This window comes from Mytilus edulis, chromosome 8, assembly GCF_963676685.1.
Source record: "Mytilus edulis chromosome 8, xbMytEdul2.2, whole genome shotgun sequence".
NCBI classification, from domain to species: Eukaryota; Metazoa; Mollusca; class Bivalvia; order Mytilida; family Mytilidae; genus Mytilus; species Mytilus edulis.
Window position 1 is genome coordinate 2226751 of NC_092351.1, and position 19408 is coordinate 2246158.

The 19408-nt window shown below is 32.6% G+C and overlaps 2 protein-coding genes across 6 annotated transcripts in view; one reads left to right on the forward strand and one right to left on the reverse strand.

Moving 5' to 3' along the window:
- LOC139484599 (uncharacterized) overlaps positions 1-19408 on the reverse strand; it is a 231826-nt gene that overhangs the window by 122429 nt on the left and 89989 nt on the right. The window lies entirely within an intron of this gene.
- Positions 3145-18425, forward strand: LOC139484575 (uncharacterized). Its single transcript, XM_071268348.1, has 4 exons — positions 3145-3316; positions 6842-6939; positions 8011-8127; positions 8515-18425. Exon 4 carries the CDS (start codon positions 9344-9346, stop codon positions 18308-18310), a length of 8967 nt encoding a protein of 2988 aa, XP_071124449.1. The 5' UTR covers positions 3145-3316; positions 6842-6939; positions 8011-8127; positions 8515-9343; the 3' UTR covers positions 18311-18425.

A 19408-nucleotide genomic window follows, 5' to 3' on the forward strand; every position in this document is an offset into this window, starting at 1 on the left:
TATGCGTAAAGTGATATTACTCATGAACCATACATATTAAGGAACTAGTGTCTTTTGATTCGAGATGTTAAGTCTATGACCTTGAAATTGAGGTCAAGGTCAAAGGTTAATTGGACGTTCTAGATTTTGACCTTTGCTTTAAATTCCTATTTATACATCATAAAGCCATAGGAACTGACATTTTTAACTGAATTTTAATATTTTCATGTCAAAATAGATCTTTATTAGTTGAAAGACCTTCAATTGTTCTTTGAACAATTGGTTTTTAATTTTATTTTTTTTTCTTCCGCCAACTTTTTTTTCCTTCGCTGTTTTTTTGTTTCACAAGATATCGCTTAGATATAAAGTAAATGATATCGAACAGTTAATACGCTTCTGAAACTGACACCGCGTAACAAAAATCTGTACCTTGTAAGAGTTATCTCCCCGAACACTGTTTTTCTTGTGGCTACTACTCCTTCGCAACCGTATAAGAAACCGACAAATTTATTTTTCCAAATTGCTCGTTATATCCTTAGGATGTTCTGTTTCATTTTAACCGAAGCTATCCGGAGACTCCATATGAGAGTTATCCCCCCTTTTATATATGATATAAGTGATATGCATTTCTAACTGGTAAACTATAAGTGATAGAGACCTAAGGTCTTTTGATTTAAGATCCTTGGTCCAAAAAAATGAAAATTAGGTCAAGGTCAAAGGTCAAGGTCAAATTCTAAATTTTGATTTTGGCTTATTTTCACCTTTTTTCATTAACCTTATAAGATATCGACAATTTTTTTTTACTAAATTGTTAGTTGCGACATGTCGTAACTTATAAATTTTGGTTGCAAGGGTGCGTAAACAATAAAAGGGAGTTTTCGCCCCTCTTATATTAAGAATTATGCGTAAAGTGATTTTACTCATGAACCATGCATATTAAGGAACTAGTGTCTTTTTATTTGAGATGTTTAGTCTATGACCTTGAAATTGAGGTCAAGGTCATAGTTTAATTGGACGTTCTTGATTTTGACCTTTGCTTAAAATTCATATTTATACATCATTAAGCCATAGGAACTGACATTTTCAACTGAATTTTAATATTTTCATATCAAAATAGATCCTTATTGGTTGAAAGACCTTCAATTGTTCTTTGAACAATTGGTTTTTAATTATTATTATTATTATTTTTATTTTTTTTCTTCCGCCAACTTTTTTTTCCTTCGCTGTTTTTTTGTTTCACAAGATGTCGCTTAGATATTTGGTATATTATATTGAACAGTTACTACGCTTCTGAAATTGACACCGCGTAACAATAACCTTTACCTTGTAAGAGTTATCTCCCCGAACACTGTTTTTCTTGTGGCCACTAAGGCTTCACAACCATATAAGAAACCGACAAATTTATTTTTCCAAATTGCTCGTTATATCCTCAGGATGTTCTGTTTCATTTTGACCGAAGCTATCCGGAGACTCCATATGAGAGCTATCCCCCCTTTTATATATGATATAAGTGATATGCATTTCTAACTGGTAAACCATAAGTGATAGAGACCTAGGGTCTTTTGATTTTAGATCCTTGGTCCAAAAAAATGAAAATTAGGTCAAGGTCAAAGGTCAAGGTCAAATTTAAAATTTTGATTTTTGCTTATTTTCACTTATTTTCAATTACTTAATAAGATTTCGACAAATTATTTTTACTAAATTGTTAGTTGCGACATGTCGTTACTTATAAATTTTGGTTACAAGGGTGCGTAGACAATAAATGGGAGTGTTTGCCCCTCTTATATTTAGAATTTTGCGTAAAGTGATATAACTCATGAACCATACATAATACAGACCTAGGGTCTTTTGATTTGGGATCCTTGGTGTATGACCTTGAAATTGAGGTCAAGGTCATAGGTTAATTGGACGTTCTAGATTTTGACCTTTGCCTGAAATTCATATTTTTATATCATAAAGCCATAGGAACTGACATTTTCAACTGAATCTTAATATTTTCATATCAAAATAGATCCTTATTGGTTGAAAGACCTTCAATTGTTCTTTGAACAATTGGTTTTTAATTATTATTAGGTCTTTCAACCTTTCAGGTGAAAGACCTATAGGGTTTGTTCTGATTATTAGGTCTTTCAACCTTTCAGTTGAAAGACCTATAGGGTTTGTTCTGATTATTAGGTCTTTCAACCTTTCAGTTGAAAGACCTATAGGGTTTGTTCTGATTATTATTATTAGGTCTTTCCACCTTTCCGTGGAAAGACCTATAGGTTTTGTTCTGATTATTATTATTATTATTATTTTTTTTTTTCTTCCGCCAACTTTTTTTTCCTTCGCTGTTTTTTTGTTTCACAAGATGTCGCTTAGAAATTTGGAACATGATATCGAACAGTCTATACGCTTTTGAAACCAACTCTGCTTAACCGAATACTTTACCATATAAGAGTTATCTCCCCGAACACTGTTTTTCTTGTTATCTCTAAGGCTTCGCAACCGTATAAGAAACTGACAAATTTATTTTTCCAAATTGCTCGTTATATCCTCAGGATGTTCTGGTTTTTTAAGACTGAAGCCGTATCGAGATTCCATATGAAAGTTATTTCCCCTTTTGTATTTGAAATTTTGAAATGTATTTTAAACTGGAAAACCATAAGTGATAGAGACCTAGGGTCTTTTGATTTGAGATCCTTGGTCCAAAAAAATGAAAATTAGGTCAAGGTCAAAGGTCAAGGTCATATTTTAAATTTTGATTTTGGCTTATTTTCACTCATTTTCATAAACCTTATAAGATATCGACAAATTATTTTTACTAAATTGTTAGTTGCGACATGTCGTAACATAATAATTTTGGTTGAAAGGGTGCGTAGACAAAGACTGGGAGTTTTAGCCCCTATCATATCTAAAATTATGCGTAAAGTGATATTACTCATTAACCATATACATTTATCATGTCATCATTCTCTACTCTTTGTTTGACGATAACTTTTTCTTTATAATGTTAACCTACATCCACACCCTTATAGCTTTACAATATTTGTTCATCTGGAACAGAAATTATGGCATGATTAAAGATAGACAAAAGACTAAAGGACATTCAATATAAGGTACGAAATAGAAGAGGTACGAACGGACATGATACCCAGACAAGGTACGAACTCACCTCCTACCATTTCCGGTGCATGTTGTACGATTTTGATATTCTTTCGTTATTGATATTTATTATTGAAAAGTGTTGGTAGACTTCGAGGTGTTTTGAATAGACTTTTCTGGTATATACCACGTATTTGAAAAAAAGAGACCGAGAGTATCGTCATTTGTCGTTCAACAGTGACACTGACAACAGGTAAACATACATACATGTAGCGATGTACACATCATTTGCCATAATTTCAAATTTAACAAAATAATTTGTATACATGACTTCACTAAAGAAGGATAAACACAATAAAATTGAGAATGGAAATAGGGAATGTGCCGAGGAGACAACAACCCGACCATAGAGCAGACAACAACAGAAGGTCACCAACAGGTCTTCAATGCAACGAGAAATTCCCGTACCCGGAGTCGTCCTTCAGCTGGCCCCTAAACAAAAATATACTAGTTCAGTGATAATGAACGCCATACTAAACTTCAAATTGTACACAAGAAACTAAAGGTTAAAATAATACAAGACTAACAAAGGCCAGAGGCTCCTGACTTAGGACAGGCGCAAAAATGCGGCCGGGTTAAACATGTTAAACACAAACACTTGTTTTTAATTTGGGAGGTCGACCTATTAGTGTATTGAATAAAAGTGCCTGTGACTAGTGTGAGCCTGTCAGGGGGGTCTCATTGGGATTTCTGATCCCGAATCCCACTTGCTGTTTTGTCAGATTCCTGTATCCCGCTTACGCCACGTACACTACGTATTTAAGCAATTCTCATTGTTTTGTTATTTCCCATGTACGTTCGAATTGATTTCCTGTTTTTACGGCACAATAATTTGACTTTCACGTGTCACGCTTACAAAAAATCGGCTATCCCGTGTCACGCTTAGACCGAAATGAGACCCACTGTGAGGCTAAGTTATTTGACCAGATACATTTTTGTATTTCATAAATTATTTCAGGTCATCGCCACTGAAATTATAATTTACCTTTTATAGATGCCATAGTCTGTACATGTACATTTTGTAAGTCTGAGTCAGTCAAAACTATTATCACCTGATTTGAACCCTGTACAGTTGTACAAACATGATCACACAATTATGTTTGTTTTCATTCCTGTTACTGTTAGTACATGATAGATTTTGTTTATTTTTAACTTGGCATGAACTTGATTGTCCAAATCAATGCAAATCATTATGACGTCTTGAAAGGCTATTAATATTTATACTTTTTTTCTTTGACGCCTGCCTTAAATTGACGTCAAAACACCAAACTCATATTTTCAGTTGCAATTTCAGAGTGAATTTACAGCTGTATCATTATATAAAAAAGAAGATGTAGAATGATTGCCAATGAGACAGCTATCCACAAAAGACCAAAATGACACAAACATTAAAAACTATAGGTCACCGTACGACCTTCAACAAAGCCCATACCACATAGTCAGCTATAAAAGGCCCCGATAAGACAATGTAAAACAATTCAAACGAGAAAACTAACGGCCTTATTTAAGTAAAATAATGAAGGAAAAACAAATATGTAACACATAAACAAACGACAACCACTGAAATACAGGCTCCTGACTTGGGACAGGCACATACATAAATAATGTGGCGGGGTTAAACATGTTAGCGGGATCCCAACCCTCCCCTAACCTGGGACAGTGGTACATGTATAACAGTACAACATAAGAACGAAATAAAAAAATCAGTTGAAAAAGGCTTAACACATCAGTTAGACAAAAAATACAAGTGGACGTGGCCGGGTACATTATGTTTATGTTTATTAAAATGTTTAGCTGATTTCTCTATAATATGCCTCCTTTAAGGAGGGGCAGTAAGGGGGTATCTGTACAAAAAATCATGAAATAAAATTGCCATTTCACGTTGAACTAACAATTAAACATGTCTTGAACGTAGTAATTTAAACTGATTTCACGAAACACAGTGAATAACGAACTGCTGCACATGAAATAAAAATGACAAAACACGTTACACGAATTAACCCTTTTTTTGTAACCACCCTCTTTTAGGAATATAAAATATATTTTTTGCATTAAATTCAGTAAAATTTGACGGAACTTTCTAAATAAAAGAAAATGGACATTCTGCAAAATTTGGCATGTTTGGGTGTGTCAAATCAGAGTTTGTTGCGTACATTTATTTTTATATTCTCCTAAAAAGAAATCAGATGACATGGATAAACATTTTTAAAATAGCAGAGAATAATCACCGGCCTCGGATGGAATTGTAAATTATTTTTTCATTACAAGAGGGATTTATTGAAAATTTTGTACAAACACATGCATACATTTTTGTAAAGGGTAAGCATTTTTGTATATGCAAAATTTTCTAGCCCTCTGTTGACCTGTGACATGTGTTACCAAAAGTTAAACTTAATCATGTAATGAACTTAAATTATGTACATGTATAATGACTAGCAACACAATTATTTATTTTTGTAAAGTCTCCATTACCATGATTTCTGTATACCGCATGTTAAGTACAATAAAGTCATTTTCATTTTCCTGTGTAAGTTATTTATAGTTTATTTGGAGGCATTTTGAACAAGACATATATTGTCGTCCTAGTATTGTTTATCAACTGGCCCCTTTTTAGCTCACCTGGCCCGAAGGAAATTTTGCTGTTTTTGGATATAATCTTGAGTATTATTATAGATAGAGATAAACTGTAAACAGCAATAATGTTCAGCAAAGTAAGATTGACAAATAGGTCAACATGACCTAAATGGTCAGTTGACCCCGTTAGGAGTTATTGCCCTTTATAGTAAATTTTTAACCATTTTTTGTAAATCTAAGTAATCTTTTACAAAAATCTTCTCCTCTAAAACTACAGGGATAAATTATTCCAAACTTGGCCACAATCATCTTTGGGGTATCTAGTTTAAAAAATGTGTCCGGTGACCCGTTAATCCAACCAAGTTGGCGGCCAAAGCTAAAAATAAAACATAGGGGTAAAATGCAGTTTTTTGCTTATAACTCAAAGACCAAAGCATTTAGAGCAAATCTGACAGGGTTTAATTGTTAATCAGGTCAAGATCTATCTGCCCTGAAATTTTCAGATTGATTGGACAACCTGTTGTTAGGTTGCTGCCCCTACATTGGTAATTTTAAGGAAAATTTGCCGTTTTTGTTATTATCTTGAATATTATTATAGATGAGATAAACTGTAAACAGCAATAATGTACAGCAAAAGTAAGACCTAAAAATAAGTCAACATGACCAAAATTGTCAATTGACCCCTTAAGGAGTAATTGTCCTTTATAGTCAATTTTTAGCAATTTTCATTAAATTTATAAATTTTTTCTAACATTTTCCACCGAAACTACTGGGCCAAGTTCATTATAGGTAGAGATAATTGTAAGCAGCAAGAATGTTCAGTAAAGTTAGATGTACAAACACATCACCATCAACAAAACACAATTTTGTCATGAATCCATCTGCGTCCTTTGTTTAATATTCACATAGACCAAGGTAAGCGACACAGGCTCTTTTTTTATTGATTTTGTATTACCACTGTGTCATCATGGTCATAGATCTACAAATGTGTTATTTTTGTTCCAGGTATGTTTTACTTGTTTGTGTGAACATGGTTAATGTCATGTGATTGACATGATTGAGTCCCTTTATAAATTGTATATTTTTTAGATCTCCTCAACCAAATAAAGGCAACTGACTGTAATGATAACGCTTCTATTTGCAGGCAATATTGTGAGTGACATCAGTTTTCAATTAAATTTGACACTGACCGTTAAAGCTGGTTTATTTGATTTTGGAACATATATAGTAAGCAGCTTTTTGGTCATGAATGTTTGTCTCTAATATTTAATTAACTGTGCATTTGTATTCAGATATCGCAGATCAAATTTATTCGTTCATTGTTTAATCATACGTTTTTTGATTGAGTTAAGTCTGCCAATTGATATTTTATCGTATGTTTTTCTTTGTTGTGATGTTATGCTATTGTTTCAGAAAAAGGGAGAAGGTTTGGATCCATTAAAACGTTTAATCCCGCTGCAAATGTTTGCACCTGTCCTAAGTCAGGAATCTGATGTACAGTAGTTGTCGTTTGTTTATGTAATATATACGTGTTTCTCGTTTCTCGTTTTGTTTATATAGATTAGACCGTTGGTTTTCCCGTTTGAATGGTTTTACACTAGTAATTTTGGGGCCCTTTATAGCTTGTTGTTTGGTGTGAGCTAAGGCTCCGTGTTGAAGGCCGTACTTTAACCTATAATGGTTTACTTTTTAAATTGTTATTTGTATGGAGAGTTGTCTCATTGGCACTCACACCACATCTTCCTATATCTATTGGTAAGTAAATATATTTTTTTCAGATATATATGAAAGCACTCAAGGTAGATCTTCTGCTTTTTTGGATTGTAAAATAGCAGAATAGGGTTTGTCTAGAATTTGATATAACAAACATTGTGTGAGTATTGCATGGCAATACATAGTCCACTTCTGGTTAAAAATTTAATTTTTGGAACAAAATTCTAATTTGAGCTATATATATAACATCAAACATGATGTAAAAGAGGGGCAAAAGATACCAGATGAACAGTCAAACTCATAAATCGAAAAATAAACTGACAACTATATGTACACTATATTAAACAAATATCAAATCAATATCTTTTAGCAAGACGAAAAAAATGTTGAAAACTGATTATTTCAGTATATTTTCCAAGTCCAAGCACCATAACTCTGCACAAAATCATCACACTAGAACAAAATCTGTAAATTGTCATGATAAAACTATAAACCAATTATCAAATCAATATCTTTAAGCATAACAAAAAAAAGGTGGAAAAAAAGATAAACATGTTATGTTATTGTTAACACTGCTACATGTATTAATACTATTTACAGGTATTTCATCAGTTTGTGTTGTTGGAGAGGCAAAGGTTCTTGACTACATTTTGACTACATTGAAAGCTGAATGTAAAACTGGTTACATTTATTTTGTAACATAAAGTTAACATTGTGGTAAGCTTATTAAGATTTCAAAGCACTTAACCCCCATATCTGGTCTATTACCATGTTAACTAAAGAAATTTCATCCCGAAAATTTGAAAATTGGTTATAAAAAATATGTAGTGCATAAACTCATCATACGTCATGTATGTACAAGCAACCCTGAATTTTATTTAAAGGTCCTCATTCACAGATTTTATTTGCCAGGTGTGTGGTACAGCCTCAAGTACTAGTTAGTCTCTTGTTTTAAACAGTAATTGTTATAGATGTTAAAAAAAAGAAAAATTCAAATAAAAGTAAATTGATTTTTTTTTAAATCTTGGTAGAAAATAATAAAATTTGAAAAAGATAAACATGATAAAGTAAAGTACTGTGTACTGATAACACCTCTTTTTACAGGTATTTCTTCAGTTCTAACTTGTTGGAGTGACAGAGGTTTTTGCTTACATTTGAATCCAACTTTATATCAAGAACTGATATAGTTGTGGTAAGTTAATACAGCTTTTTCAGATGTTGAAGGAACATTTGATTTAGTTATATAGTTGACAAAAATTTAAATACAATTATTTGTTTGTTTCAAAACTTTCTAAAAGTGAAATTGTGAAATACTTTTTGTTAGCAGTCTGTTTTGATTCTAATTTGTAAAAATAATCTTAAAAACATTGATGTATTATTGACTTGAAAGTAAAAAGTTATTAAAAAGGAAAGAGAAACTAGGCAGCCACTGTGATGATTCCTTTTTTTTTAACTTGTTCAATAACTAAAAAAAATAATTAAACACATGTAAAACGATATATACATTTTTTATTAATATTATGACATGAAATCAAACCTAGAAAAATTGTCAATTTACTTACACCATTGCATGTGCTTGCTGGTGTATCATGTGAATTGATATTTATGTTTACATCATGATGTATTTGCTATACAATTCTTTGAAGATCTTCTTGAAGTTACTTTTATGGTGTCTATTCTATTTATATATACTTTATTCTGATAAATCGCTTTATCATTCATAACTCTAATAAAATTGCACAAATTTTCTTAGCTTAGGTTGTTAAGATGTACTCATAAGTTCCCTGAACTTATGAATATTACAATGGTTTGTGAATTTTTTATCCAAGTATTTATTTATACAATGAATTGATATTCCAGGAATTTTACTCTCTTTTTATTCATTCTAATTCTCTAATAGTTGATATCAAGGTTTTTGTTATATTTTTAGACAATGCCACGTAGAGGTAGTAAAAAAAGTGATTTGACAAAAAGGAAAGAGCAAAGAGATAGAATGAGAGAGAGAAGAGTTAAGCAGACTGATGACAAGAACCTCATCTCCACGGTCAATCAGAGCGACACCTCTCTAAACTGTCCAATAAATAATGATCAGAGCGTCATCTCTCAAAACTGTCCTATACATAATGATCAGAGCGTCATCTCTCAAAACTGTCCTATACATAACGATCAGAGCGTCATCTCTCAAAACTGTCCTATAAATAATGATCAGAGCCTCAACTCTTTAAACTGTCCTATACAACAAGATCAGAGCGTCAACTCTATAAACTGTTCTATAAATATTGATCAGAGCATCAACTCTATAAACTGTTCTAAAAACAATGATCAGAGCGTTAACTCTATAAACTGTCCTACAAACAAAGATCAGAGCATCAACTCTATAAACTGTCCTATACAACAAGATCAGAGCGTCAACTCTATAAACTGTCCTACAAACAATGATCAGAGCGTCAACTCTATAAACTGTCCTATACAACAAGATCAGAGCGTCAACTCTATAAACTGTTTTACAAGCAATGATCAGAGCGTCAACTCTATAAACTATTTTACAAGCAATGATCAGATCGTCAACTCTCTAAACTGTCCTTTTGAACAAGATCAGAGCGTCAACTCTATAAATTATCCTACAAACAATTTTCAGAGCGTCAACTCTATAAACTGTTATACCAACAATGATCAGAGTGTCAACTCTCTAAACTGTTTTACAAACAATGATCAGAGTGTCAACTCTCTAAACTGCCCTTATGATACTGAAACAATCAAATTAAATCCATCAATCAAATCAGAATCAAATCGATCAATCAAATCTGAAGCAACTATATCAATAAAATTAAACAAAACAACTAAATCAATGAAATCAAAAGTAGATGCTGAATCATCTACATCAAAACTAGATTATGAATCAGTTGAATCAATTAGAAATAATCTGGATAATGAATCAGTTAGAATAAATCTGGATTTTGAATCTGTTGAAACAAATTATGCTTTTGAATCAAATGGAACAAATCTGGATTATGAAGTGGTTAATAGAACTCTGGATAATGAAAAGGTTAAAACAAATCTGGGCTATGAATCAAGGAAATCAAAACAGAGTTCGAAAAGCACATACAATTTAAAAGAAACTATGGTTTCAAATTTTAATGATACAATCCAATTGGGTACAAACTTGGAAAAAAAATCAAGTGATGCAAAAAATGAACACACAAATAGTCTTGAATTCTTGAAGAATATTGGGAGCATAATTAATGAAAAAGAAAATATACAGATGGATTTTAACGATTTTTTAGAATTTGAACAAGATGACAATTTGCTGAAACTAAATAGTCAAAGGAACAAAAGAACAATACCTGAAAACAGTATAGAGGCTCGTAGATCACTTTTTGATAATTGGGTAGTTCAAGGTAGTTTTCATCAAGGAGATATCAGATTTGGAATTAACAGTGGGAAGCAATGTGTTGCAAACTGTTTATCAGCTCTGGCCCATAGTAAATTTAAAGATCTAAATGATTGGAATCAGATTTATTTAGACAATGTTTTGATAGATGGAAGCAAAATATATAGCCGTATTCATGGTGATAATATTCATTTACTTGTATCAGACCTACCAGACATGATTGACATGTCAGGAATGTTACTGAAAATATCAAGAAAAGAATCAATAACAGCTGTTGTAGATACTTCTGGAACTATAAATTTTAGTGAATTTGGAAATTCTTTACCTTTAGACCAAGCTTTACAAGAGTCTCTCATAGACTATGATGCTTGCTTTATATGTGCATATGACACTACTTTTTTAGCCTTGAAACATAATCAAGATTTGCTTTTGTTTGATTCTCATGCACGAAATAAGCTTGGCTTTAAGGACAGCGATGGTAAAAGTTTACTTTTAAAGTTAAACAATCTGGATCACCTATACCAGTACTGTTGCAACATGATGGCTGGTACAAGTCAAAATCAATGGTTTGAAGTGACAGGAGTCAGTATTTGTATTTCTGGACAAGAACCTAAGATCAAAACTAACGATGAACTTTCCGGAAATCATAAACCATTAATCACCAGTGAATTTAGATTGTCTGAAATTTTAGAAACTGTAAATAAAGATGAGATTCCTAAAAGTCAAGAAAATGTTACTCATATCAGCAATATATCACCAGAAATACTCCAGTTGAACATTTGCAGTAATGACACTGAGAACGTTAATGAAGTACACATTAATGAGGTTATTAATGATGATGAATCTGATATTGAGATATTATCTACAGCAGAATGTTTTTATGATTTCATACCCTTGAAGACACTTTTAAAGAGGAAGCTTTGTAAATTTGTTAATATACCAAGCAAGAACATATCCAAACAGAATTCTACAAATTTTTATAACATAGGCCAACCAACTGCTTGCAAGACTATCACAGGTGATGGAAATTGTTTATTTCGAGCCATTTCATATTCACTCTCTAATAGACAAGAATATTTTGGAGACATACGAAGGGCAATAGTTGATCATTTGTTAAGAAATGCAGAAGTTTTCAAGTCATTTTTACAGCCAAGATTTAACACTGTAGAAGAGCATATACAAACTCTCAGAATGGAAGAAAATAATGTATGGGGAACTGAACTGGAAATAGTAGCTTGTGCTGACCTCCTTAAAACAGACATTTATACTTTTTTTAATGGTACATGGATTAAATATTCTTCATCTCAAATAAACAGCAATAATTGTGTTAATGATCAAGCAATTTATCTTCAACATAATGGAGATATCAATCATTATGAAGTTGTCACAGCTGTAAAACAAAAGACTATATCACCAAATGGATTACAATCTAGACAAGAACATGAGTATGACATTTCAAGGAAATCTGAGGTATCAACCAAGAAAATGAAAATTGACGAAAATCAAATGAATGACTCCCTCAACAATACTGATTCAAAAGTTTTAAAAAATGAAAAAGAAAGGATCAGGTACATGACAGATGATAAATTTAGAGCTAGAAAGATAGACACATCTAAAAGAAAATATCAGGAGAATGAAGGAATACGTTCAAAAAAAATATGTTCAGGTATTAAAAAATATGAAGAAAATGAAACATACAGAGATAATTTGATACAAGCAGGTATTCAGAAATATGAAGAAGATGAAGATTACAGAAATATCTTAATACAAGCAGGAATTGAGAAATATAAAGAAGACAATGAGTACAGGGAAAAGCTGAAACAAGCTAGTATACACAAGTATAAAGCAAATAAAAAGCACAAAGAACATGTTAAACAAGAAAGTATACACAAGTATAAAACAGATGAAAAGCACAAGGAACATGTAATACAAGAAAGTAAACACAAGTATAAAACAGATGAAAAGCACAAGGAACATGTCAAACAAGAAAGTATACACAAGTATAAAACAGATGAAAAGCACAAGGAACATGTTAAACAAGAAAGTATGCACAAATATAAAACGGAAGAAAAGCACAAGGAACATGTGAAACAAGCAAGTATACACAAGTATGCAAATGATGATGCACACAGAATTAAGATTAAACAACAAACATCAGTACGTCGTGAAAATCTTCAGGCAGAAAACAAGCAAATAAATGAGGTAATTAGAAAATTTAAAGTTGAAGTTAACAAAGGTCCAGAATGTGTGTGTGCTTGTTGTTTGAGGTTGTTTTTTGAAAAACAGGTTCAGATCTGCAAGAAAGAGTATTATGATAATTCCATATTTGATTTAGTTACAACAGATAAATACCAACACAGATGTACAGATGATTGTAAGACAAATTGTGCTTTTGAAGGAACATGTAGAACAAGTCTGTGGATCTGTTATACTTGTCATCGTAAAATGTTGAAAGGTAAAATACCTGCAGACTCCTTTTCAAATAGTCTATTACTAGAAGATGTTCCAGTAGAGTTAAAACAGCTTAATTCAATCGAGCAACAACTTATCGCCCAGAACATTCCTTTTATGAAAATAATGGCTTTACCAAAAGGAGGACAAAAAGGGGTTCACGGACCTGTAGTGTGTGTGCCATCTGATTTGAAAAAAGTAACTTCTATATTACCCCGATCTGAAGATGAAAGTCTATTACTGAAAGTTAAGTTAAAGAGAAAGCTTAGCTACAAAGGATATGACAAATATCAATATGTAAGACCAAACCATTTAGAGCAAGCTCTTTTGTATTTAAAGGATCAAAACATATGGTATAAAGATGTGGCTATCAACAAAGAATGGTTGAATCCAATTCCTGTATTAAATGATGATCAAGTAGTAGATGATGAATCGGAATCTGATGATACTGAGCTAGTGAGGGAAAACATAAAAGAGGAAGAAAAAATTAAAACAACGTCCTCTACAACAGGCAATGAAAGAGAAATTGAAAGCGAACCTGCTAGCTATATTGATGATAGATTACGTGGTGTTCAGTTAGATACTTGTTTACAACCTGCTGATATTGGACAAGAGGCTTTAGATTTATGCTTTGACCAAGTTTTTAACATTGCTCCAGCAGAAAATAACAGTCCTCTTAGTGTTCTCCAAGAATCAGGAATTGAAGCTAAAACTTTTCCTGTACATTTTCCAACCGGTAAAAATACATTTGATGAAATCCGTGAAGAAAAACTGACAATTGGAAGGTACTTTAATCTTCGATTGATGAGTGTTGAAAATAGATTTGCAAGGGATACATCCTACATATTTTTCAGTCAATATTTAACAGAACTCAACAGTGTGATTTCAAATGTACAGATATCTCTCAGAAAAGAATGCCCTTTTTCTAAAGAGGGAAATAAAATTACTGGAGAAATGCTGTGCAATAAGGAAACCTTGAAAGAGTTGTTTAAAAAAGATGAAGCTATTAAATATTTAAAACCTATAAGAGGAACTCCCCCATACTGGCAAAGCTCACAGAAAGATATATTTGCAATGATCAGACAGTTAGGTGTGCCAACATTCTTCTGTTCTTTTTCTTCAGCAGACTTCAGATGGTCTGAAATTGTTAATACAATTTTAAAACAACAGGGTGACATAAGAAATACTGAAAATATGACATGGGATGAAAAATGTAAAGTTCTTTGTAGCAATCCTGTTACAGCAGCAAGAATGTTTAATAATAGATTCAATACATTTCTAAAGGATGTTATCATGTCGGAAGCTGAACCAATCGGGAAAATAATTGACTATTTTTACAGAGTTGAATTCCAACAAAGAGGTTCTCCTCACACCCATTGTTTGTTTTGGGTAGAAAATGCTCCAAAATATGGTGAAGATAACAATGAAGAAGTTATGAGTTTTATTGACAAGTATGTTAAATGCGAGATACCAGATGAAAAGGTAGATAAAGAATTACATGACATTGTTATGGCAGTACACCAACACAGCAAAAATCATTCAAAAACCTGTAAGAAAAAAGGAACAGTATGTCGTTTTAATTTCCCAAGACCTCCTTCAACTAAAACATTCATCTCTGAACCAAGTAAACCAGATAAGGATACTAAAAAAGACGAAAAAGTAGCAAAAGAAATATTGTCTGGATTGTGGAAAGTTATAAAAGAGCATGAAAATGAAAACTTAGATGTATCTGAAATTTTCAATAAGTCAGGTCTTACTCAAGAAAGCTTTGAAAAGTATTTTCGTTTCATCACCAATCGAAACACAGTAGTTCTTAAACGTGAGCCAAATGAAATTTACACCAATCAGTATAATCCACATCTTTTAAGGGCTTGGAATGCAAACATGGACATACAGTATATTTTGGATGCATTTTCCTGTGTTGTATACATTATAAGTTACATAAGTAAATCTGAGCGAGAGCTAGGATTACTCCTCCAACAAACCAAAAATGAAGCTGAAGAAGGAAATTTAAATGCACAACAGACTATGAAAAAAATTGGAACTTCATACTTTCATCATAGAGAGGTTAGTGCACAAGAAGCTGTTTTTAGAGTTACTGGATTAAGACTAAGAGAATGTTCTAGAAAAGTAGAATTTATACCTGTTGGTGAAAACCCATGTAGAATGAGCATTCCTCTGAAAGACCTTGAGAAACAACAAAGTTATAAATCCTCCAACAGGAAAAGGAGTAATAGTGACAGTGAAGATGAAAATGATGATGAAAATAAAATTTGGATGAACAATATAGTTGATAGGTATAAAGGTAGACCACACATTGATTTGTTTTTCAAAATGTGCCTTGCAAGTTTTGGTTCAGAATACAGTGTGTTACGAGAGTCACAGTTACCCCAGAAAATTAATGAAGAAACAACCTTCAAACTTGATGGCAACCTTGGACATATTAGAAAGCGCACAAGAACCTCACCTGCAGTTATCAAATATCCACGTTTCTCACAGGAAACTTCTCCTGAGAAATACTTCCAAAGCATATTGCAACTATTTTTACCATACAGGCATGATGAACAGTTAAAACCTCCACTATTTAATACATATGAAAATTTCTTCACTTGTGGTAGAGTTAAGTTTACAGGGGATAATACTTTGACTTCTGTAAAGGAAGTTGTTATCAAAAACATGGCAGATTTTGTAAAAACTGGTCAAGAGTTAGAGGATGCAGAAAATCAATTGCATGAAACAGATCCAAAAGAAGATGCATGGTGTGAATTATGTCCAGAATCAGAACTGAATAGAAAAGAATGTATTGATGAAGGGAAAGTAACAAGTGTGATTGAAGAAGATTTGTCAGAAGCAACAATACCAGATTTGAATAATGCAAAAAGCTCATCATCTGTTGGAACTAATCTGCTGTCAGTTTCCCTCACAAAAAATGAAATTATTCCAAGACTCAGAAGTTTGAATGTGAAGCAGAGACGAATTCTCTATAAAGTGAGAGATTGGTGCATTCAGAAAGCAAATGGAAAAATACCAAAGCCTTTACATGTATTTATAACAGGAGGAGCTGGAACGGGTAAAAGTCACTTGATCAAGTGTATACAATATGAAGCAACTCGAATATTAGCACAAACTTCAGAGAATCCAGATGATCTAACAGTATTGTTAACAGCTCCAACTGGTACAGCTGCATTTAATATCCATGGATTGACGATTCACAGTGCTCTTGGAATTTTCAAATCACTTTCAGCTGATCATGCAACTCTAAGTGAAGACAAAATAAATTCACTCAGAACAAAGTTAGAAAATTTGCAAATCCTGATCATCGATGAAATTTCAATGGTCAACAAGAAATTGTTGTTTTTCATTCATGAGCGACTTAGACAAGTGAAAAAAAGACCAGATAATTGTTTATTTGGAGGTGTTTCAATAATTGCTGTTGGCGATTTTTATCAGCTGCCACCAGTAAGAACAAAAAGGGTAGACAAATTATATGTAAACGACCCCTCTAATCCCTCAAATCACCTTTGGAATGGTTTATTTGAAATTGCTGAGTTGGATGAAATTATGCGTCAACGCGAGGATAGCTTGTTTGCAGAACTTTTAAACAGGTTACGTGTTAAACAAAAAAATGAAAATTTGACTTCTTTTGATATGGAAACTTTAATCAGATGTGTAGGTGATGGACACGATGAAGCCTTGCACATATACTCTACAAATGCAGAGGTTGATACTTTTAACAAGGAGATGATATTGAAGTTATGTACAGAACCAAAACTAATTGAAGCAGAAGACTATGAAAAAAACAAAACATCAGGAAAATTGACCCTGAAAAAAGTCCATTGTACAAAGTCAGATGTCTGTCTTCCAATATCTATTCTTTTAGCTGAGGGAGCAAGAGTAATGCTTATCAAGAATGAGGACACATCAGATGGTTTAGTAAATGGAGTAATGGGAACAGTAATTTCTATAAAAGACTACTCAGTTAATTCACTCCCAAGTGCCATATTTGTTTTCTTTGACAATGAAAGAGTTGGAAAAAATGCAAAGTTGCAAAAAATCATCTGTGGAAAACGCTGTGTTGGTTTAAAGCCTTCAAGTGAAGACATTCCCTTAAGCACCTGTGTACGTAAACAGTTCCCATTGAAACTAGCCTGGGCTTGCACTATTCATAAAGTTCAAGGATTGACAGTTGAAGAATGTGTTGTTGATTTAAATAAATGTTTCACTTATGGTCAAGCATACGTTGCCCTTAGCAGAGTTACCTCAAAATCAGGTCTTCATATTAAAAGCATAGAAACTGAAAAACTTGACAAGAAAATTTTCTGTGATCCTGATATTGTAAAGGGTGTTGCAGAAATGACTAGATTTTTACCTGAAGTTGAGGATGAAAGAGAGGAACAGAAAGATATTGTCCAGATAATGTATCACAATATTCAAGGTTTGCAGGCTCATGCAGAAGATCTTAAACAAAATCCAGACGTTATTGGTGTCGATTTCATTTGTCTTACTGAAACCTGGGCTAATCAGGAATTTGCTTGCTTTGAAATGATTGGATATGATGGTTTTCATTTGCCGCGATCTCAAGCTTTTGAAAATGACAACTCTTACTATTCATCTTTAAAGGAAATGCAGCATGGTGGTGTGTGTGTATTTTATAAGCATTCATCAGAAACTGAACTATGCAACTTGGCCTCAAACTTGGAATGTATAATTTTCAAGATTAAAACTGAAAATATTTTAGTTGCTACGATCTACAGAACTCAGAAGTATAATGTCGGAAAATTTTTGGAGAACTTAGAGACATTAATCTGTAAGATGCAAGAATTATCAGAAAAAATTGTAATTATTGGTGATTTTAATCAAGATATTTTAAAAGGATATTATACAGTACTAAATTTCATGCAATCAAAAGGTTTCAACCAGCTTGTCAATAGTCCAACAACAGAGGGTGGTACACTAATTGATCATGTGTATGTCAGAGGATGTCCTGATATATCAGTTGCAATAATGCCCACATATTACAGCTATCATGAGGCACTTAGAATAGTACTTAAAAGTTGAAGACCCAACAAAGATTTGTACATGAAAATGTTAAAAGAAAAACAGTTTGTTTTAATTTTGATTTCAAACATTTAAAAAAAATGTTTTAATTTTGATTTCAAACACAGAAAAAATATAAAAATAATGCCTCCTAAAGTCCAACCCTTCGTCCCCGTCGTAGGAGGCGGATATCAGCACTAACGCATAATTTAGTGCTGATAACAAACAGGGCCCTGGCAGTGATCAGTGTTTGGTCTTGCTGAATGTGCATGGAATATTTGTAACAGCATGTTTAGCAGACAATCAGTGTAGGTGTTCTATTTATTAATTCAATGCTTTTTTCATAATGCTGTGTTTTTGTCTCACCTTTTCAATCAATGACTCAAATTTGAGGATTCAAAAAAATGAGGAACTTTCAATAATGATATTAAGCATCAGCATAACATTTTTGTTAAAAATGGAAAAAAGTTTTAATGAATATCTTTTTTTTTTTCAGAATAAAAATCAACATTTCCAAGACAGTTTTTCTTAGCAGTGAGAAGAGAGATTTAAATCTCAATTGTTTTAGCTCTTGTGCATTGTTTTATATATAAAAGTGCAAATGCCATGAGGTGAAACAGTTGATAATGATTAGTCAGCAAACAATAAAAATGTGAATCAGGTGTTTTTAGAGAATTGTTAGTTGTGACAGGTTTTTTAAATTTAAGCTGAAAAGGTACGTAGACATTTTATGGAATTTTTTGGGGTGGAAAGACCTACAATTGTTCCCTGAACAATTGGTTTTTAATTATTATTTTTTTTTTTTTCTTCCGCCAACTTTTTTTTCCTTCGCTGTTTTTTTGTTTCACAAGATATCGCTTAGATATAAGGTAAATGATATCGACCAGTTAATACGCTTCTGAAACTGACACCGCGTAACAAAAAACTGTACCTTGTAAGAGTTATCTCCCCGAACACTGTTTTTCTTGTGGCCACTACTCCTTCGCAACCGTATAAGAAACCGACAAATTTATTTTTCCAAATTGCTCGTTATATCCTTAGGATGTTCTGTTTCATTTCAACCGAAGCTATCCGGAGACTCCATATGAGAGTAATCCCCCCTTTTATATATGATATCAG